This window comes from Epinephelus lanceolatus, chromosome 20 (assembly GCF_041903045.1).
Source record: "Epinephelus lanceolatus isolate andai-2023 chromosome 20, ASM4190304v1, whole genome shotgun sequence".
NCBI lineage: Eukaryota > Metazoa > Chordata > Actinopteri > Perciformes > Serranidae > Epinephelus > Epinephelus lanceolatus.
In genome coordinates this window covers 7,796,153-7,802,152 of record NC_135753.1, presented here as the reverse complement: position 1 = coordinate 7,802,152, position 6,000 = coordinate 7,796,153, and the positions used below count along the sequence as shown (strand labels likewise).

At 38.7% G+C, this 6,000-nt stretch overlaps 1 protein-coding gene across 2 annotated transcripts in view; it reads right to left on the bottom strand.

The window, feature by feature from the left end:
• Positions 1-4,350: 4,350 nt before the first annotated feature.
• rps6ka3b (ribosomal protein S6 kinase, polypeptide 3b) overlaps positions 4,351-6,000 on the bottom strand; it is a 71,998-nt gene continuing 70,348 nt past the window's right edge. For both annotated transcript variants that reach the window (XM_033638940.2, XM_033638941.2), the window contains exon 22: positions 4,351-5,441. In XM_033638940.2, coding sequence (XP_033494831.1) covers positions 5,319-5,441 — 123 coding nt within the window. In that variant the 3' untranslated portion in view covers positions 4,351-5,318. The remainder of the gene's footprint in view (positions 5,442-6,000) is intronic.

Sequence of the window (6,000 nt, the reverse complement as noted above, 5' to 3'; positions counted from 1 at the left end):
TCTGCAGTGATGTTTCCTGCCCTGATGGCAGACTGGCACCAGTTAATCTTTCTGCAGACTTGACTGTCTGTTGTAGTCTGTTCCTGTGGCCGATCCAACGTACACAGACAATAGCCTTAGAATTGAGTTCAGTCTTGGTTTCATCATCTTGTTTCTCACAGTCTGAGACTCCCGTAGGTGCTATCCTGTGTCTCTCACCGAGGAGGCGTCTGGCCACTCAGCCATAAAGTGCAGGTCAGTGGGGTCTTGCAGTGATGGTTGTCATTATGGAAGTTTCTCCACTCAGGAGCTCAGCCGCAGTGACCATCAGGTTCTTGGTGACCTCTCTTTGCCCTTCTCCCCTTATTGCTCACTTAGTTGGGGTGTCCAGCTCAAGAGGAGTCCTGATTGTTCCAAACTTCTCCAATTTTAGGAATGGTGAAGGCCTCTGAGCTCTTAAGAACCTTTACTGACAGTCCTCAGAACTGTGCCTCCACACACTCCTGTCTCTGAGCTCTGAGGGCAGCTTTCTTCAACTTAAGGTTCAGTTTCTGTCTGCTGTAACACCTTCTATATAACAGGTGTGTGTCTCAACAAATCTCATCCAATCAGTTGAACTGACCACAGATGAAATCCAATCAGCTTCAGTAGAGGCATCTGCAGCTGATTGGAGCACTCAGCCCCTGAGCTGAATAAAAGTCTGAATAATCCTGATGTCAATGTGACATATTAATATATAGTTTTTTATAGTTTTCTGTTGTTTTTTTGCCATGGTGCCATAGTAAGCATCAGTTGTTGAAGTAAAATATTAATTTAAATAATTTTAACATGAAGCTGCAACATAAACTTGTGGAAAAAGGCGAATACTGTCTGAATGCATTGCAAGTACAATATTGAGATACTTGTACTTTATGCTACTTTATACTTCTACCCCACTAAATCTGAGGCAAATATTGTACTTTTACTCAACTACATTTGCCTGACAGCTTTAGTTACTTTTCACATTTTGGTTATTTAAGGTCCAATGTGTCAGATTTAGGGAGAATTACTGGCACCTAGCGGTGAGGATTGCAGATTACATCCAGCTGAAACTTCTCCAGGTTAGAATTCCTTCAACATTAATTGTTCAGGAGGCTTTGGTTTATATTAATTTGTGGTGAAGTTGTGACCAGGATACAACAATAAAACTTCATTTATCCCTTCATATGACAACTGGAAAGTACTTTTTTTTTCCTAATTTGGGTGAACTTTCCCTTTGAAAACAGAGTCAGCATGCGTTATTATTAGCAGATTATCCTTTTTATTATTTTTAATAGAAAGTCCAACTCTCACTGCAGGTACAAAAACAGAGAGCTGGCGTAGCAGCAGGGCTGAACGCTGACAGGATCAGACAGAAGAGGAAGAAAAAGAGGAAGATAGAGAGAAGAAAAAGAAAGCTTTTCCCCAGTTCATAATTACAGAAAAAAATCCTTTTACATTCCTTTATCCCAGAGCTGTACATGGATAGACGAGGCAAACAACATTTATATATTTCATATTATATATAAAACAAAAGAAAATCTATAACTTTTTTTTTCTCAGAGCAGTAAAAGTTTTATCCCTTTATGTCGACGGACATTCAGATGACCACAGGGAGGAAGCAGTTTTCAATCATTCACAGAAACGTTACAGTATGTCTGAAGGATGCAGGAGAGAGTTTTTGTTTAGTGCTTGCTGATTGTCTTCACTCTGCTCTGTTTAAATCTCAGGTGAGAGAGGTTCGTTTTTGCAGCAGAGGCACCGGAGGTACAGGTTTAGATTTTACCTGGAGGTCATAGCTAACACATGGAGTTAGATTTGTCTCAATACTGTTTGTGTGAGGAGATTGACATTCTGTGTGTAAATGTATAATTTGTAAATATAGAAAAATTTAAACAAATACAAAAAAAGATTTGTAAACGCACCAAAATATTTTGCAAATATGAAGCATATCTGCAAATACACAAACAAATCTCAAAAATAAAAAAGGGTGCGTTAAATGCTAAATCGCAAGAGTAAAACTAAGATTCACAAATAGCTTAAAGTTGTAAATGTTAGGAAGATATTCACAAATGCTTTTCATTATTTGTAAATGAATTAAATGTATTCAGGTATTTTTTATTTGTGGAATTTGTTTGTGTATTTGCAGATCCATTTTTACACATTTTTTTTGTGTATTTGTAGGCGTATGATTACAGATTTCACGTTAAAACACAGATTGTCTCTCCCCGCACAAATAATACTGAGACAAATCTCCACAGTGAACTAACCATTTCATCACTGATGAACCTCTAAGATGGCATACACACTTAAATGTAGTTCTGAAGCCTGAATACAGCTGGAATGTTTTTTAAATGTACTCAGGTGAGTGCTTTTATTTCTGCTGCTACAAAATTTAAAGGGTTTTGCTGACAGAAAACATCCTCTTCATCACAAACACGTTAAAGATTGTGACATGAAACGATGCTTCAAGAAGAGCTGGACTCCAAAACATGACGTCAGCTGTTTATAAAGGAGAGGTTTGTAAAGGACAGGTGACAGAAGACAAAATGGATCCATCAGATTTTGGAGTAAAACTCTTCCCCTCGTGTCCTGCTCACCTACAGTCACTCACACCTGTGTGCTTATGTTATTTTATATACACCTCTCTCCTCCTGGACACACATACAAAAATGCATTGTCTTGATTCATAGAAACCTGAGTTGCTCGTACATGTATATATATTTACAGTTCAGCTCCCCGTATGTTGCACACACAGATGATCAGTCAGCTTGTACAGAAGAAGGTCAGATCCCGTTCAAGTCTTGTTTGTGGAAACAGGAAGTTGTCTTTCCTTTTGTATATCCAACGACCTGTCAGGTGACCAAGTCACCGTGTTCCCAGGTGAAACGAGGATGACTCCTCAACAGGACAGAAATGTGCACCGTCATTCTCTAATGTTTGTTGTGCAAATGTCACTTGTTTTCTCAAGTTAAAGCCACTTCCTTTCATTGCCTCAAGGTGTTAAAAATCTAAATGAACTGACGAGTCCTAAAGCTGCACAAGGAACATAAAAATCTATCAAAATGATTGTTTTATCAGTGCGGAAGATGTTTTACATTCACACTGTTTTTGCCACTGGTGAAAACTCATTCAATACAACGTGACATTATTGTACTTTATGTATTTTCCATTTTCTGCTACTTTATACTTCTACACCACCACTTTGTACCCTTTATTTCCTTCAGGTAATTAATACAAAATATAAACTCTTAGTAAATCTAATAAGTGATGCTGTATTATTATAGATTAAACTACGATGCAGCCTGTAAAGTACATTAAAGTGGTACCTTTACACATTAATGCATCATAACTATAATCCAGTGGATGGGGTGATTCTGTATGAGTATTTTGTGTATTTAGTGTACTTTTGGAGCCATAACACATGCCGCCTCTTTTACCGTCTGGGAAACACAGGTTGCGCCTTGGCTAACCAGCATCACATCAGAGCTTACAGACTTTTGAGCATGCCTTCTCTGTGTCTTGGATTTGAGGGTGAAAAAAAAAACGCGGTATGTGTAGGGCCCTTAGTGAAATATAATTTTGAATGCTGGACTTTTACTTGTAACAGAATTTCTACCCTGTGATATTGCTTTTACATTATAGTTATAGATGAGTCTTGCTTTCACCACTAGTTTTTACATGAATAGTTACTAGTAATGCATGACAGTTATCAATAATATGTCTACACCTGTCAGATTAGAGAGTAAAACAATAATAATAATGGTTCAATGGTGTTCATTATGTCTTTAGTTTCTGATAATGACTTTAGTTGTTCTTTTATCTCAGACATGTTAGGATGTTACATACCTTGACATGTTTTGGCAGAAACTTCCGCCTTCCTCAGAAGTGTCACTTGGTGGTGGTTGTGACGCGTCTTTATCAGCTGATCTTGAGGGGAGCTGACAGATGAGCTGATAAAGACGCGTCACAACCACCACCAAGTGACACTTCTGAGGAAGGCGGAAGTTTCTGCCGAAACATGTCAAGGTATGTAACATCCTAACATGTCTGAGATAAAAGAACAACTAAAGTCATTAATAATAATGAGTTAAATGAAAGAGCACAGTCTGTCCAGAGTGTGCAGCTTACTCTTTCACTTTGCATAATTTTACAAAAGTGCTTCATATTTCAACCCCTGTTTTGCCACCAGGGGGCGCCACTAATGCAAAGTTCCCTTGTGCAGCTTTAAAACAAACAATAATATATCAAAAAGGCAGAATCTTTTTTTCCTCCTCATTTATTACTCAGATTATCATTTTCTGACTTGTTTTGAAGAGTGAACAGGTGAGAAACGAGTTATGTACATAATTAGTTAGGTGGATTTTCTCTCACACAGAAGGTGAAAGTCCTGTATATCTCAGGCAGGAATCCATACACCTCAGGGTTTTTTAAAAGATAAACCTGGTGATATTTTTCTTCCTGTCATCAAATCCCATGAATATTGTCAGCCTTTTCCTTTAAGTTTATGTAAAACCTCAGGTCAAAAGCTTGACTGCATTCCCAAAATTAATTGACACATTTATAAGCAAACTGTTTCACTTTAAAAAATTAAAAAAACTGAAGGTTGAGATGCAATATTTAGATTTTTGTTCTTCTGAAGGTAAAATACTGAATTACAGAAAGTCTCACACCTAAAATCATCAAGTCAGAGCGTGAATGAGTAAATACCTCTGTTGTTGTCAGAATTCCCCTTTCCTAAATCTTGATTTTTGAGGCGGTGGCTACTCTGAACTCAAACATTGATTCACTTCTTCTGTCCTTCTCTGTAGACGGCGTGATCTCAGAGGCTACTTGAGGTTTAAATACAGGATCAACAGCTACGCAGAACCATGACGACAGTATAATAGCAATAATCCTAGCTCTTTAAATGCATACATTAGATTACCACGTTCCTATATTCAGATTTCCCCATTTAAAGTAAATAAATACAGTACTTTTATTTTCCTGAAGCGCGCTCAGTGTCCGGGTCTACGAGGCGGCGCTGATTGTCCAAAGCAAAGACAGGAACAGGTTTTCCTGACAGCACAGTCCGGCTGTCGATCAGTGATGCTGAAGCTGAGAAATAACCAGCCAGTCAGAGGAGTTTGTTATGTTGCAGGACAGTGGGCAGGGGCAGGGTGGTGTGTTCCTATTTGGCATTAGCGGTTCCTGGGTCCATCAGTAGTCTGTCCCTCCTGACCGGAGCAGAGAGAGAAGGAAGAGGAGAAGAGGAAGAGGAGGGTCCGGCAGAGGTCAGATCGAGGTCAGAGTTGAGGGGAGGAAGTGATGGAGGTTAAAGGTCACAGAGCGGTGGAGGTGATCTTCTTCATCCCCCTCCGCTGGGCCAGAGTGGAGCAGCCCACTGGCTCCAGCACTGGGGGGACGTTCCTGTTGAGGGCCGAGTAGGTGGCTGCCATTGCACCCTGGAGGAGGGATGACACACACAGAGTCAGAGTGCTGAAACTATTGATCCATTAATCAATTAGTTAATTAACACCAATTCTTATAAAACAAGCAATATGAAGATGTCTTGTGTTGTGCCAGGATGACTTGTTTTTCATAATTGTTGCATGTTTCAAATAATACATGACAATGTAGTGATGTACTGTATGACGTCTTTACTAACATTCATATTCTCTTTATATTAGTGCTCTGCATGCTTAAATATTACATTTTGATCTTATATTTTTTTCCTTTTTTTAGGCTGTGTAAGGGGACTATGTCTTTGCTAACTCTGCCACATTTGCAATGTCCATGTTAAATAAACAGCTTATTAAGTAAATAAAAAATAAATACACACAGTGTTTAAACACTGTTATAATGTAAGAAACAAGCTTCAAAAAAGTTTTTGTCATCAGATTTTGCATTTGCACAAAAATTAGTGAAAACTTTAAGTCAAATTCATGACTTAATGTGACACTGGCAGCTGCCGTATATTTAAGAATAATAACTCTCTGACCATAACCGCCCGCCCCCGCAGAG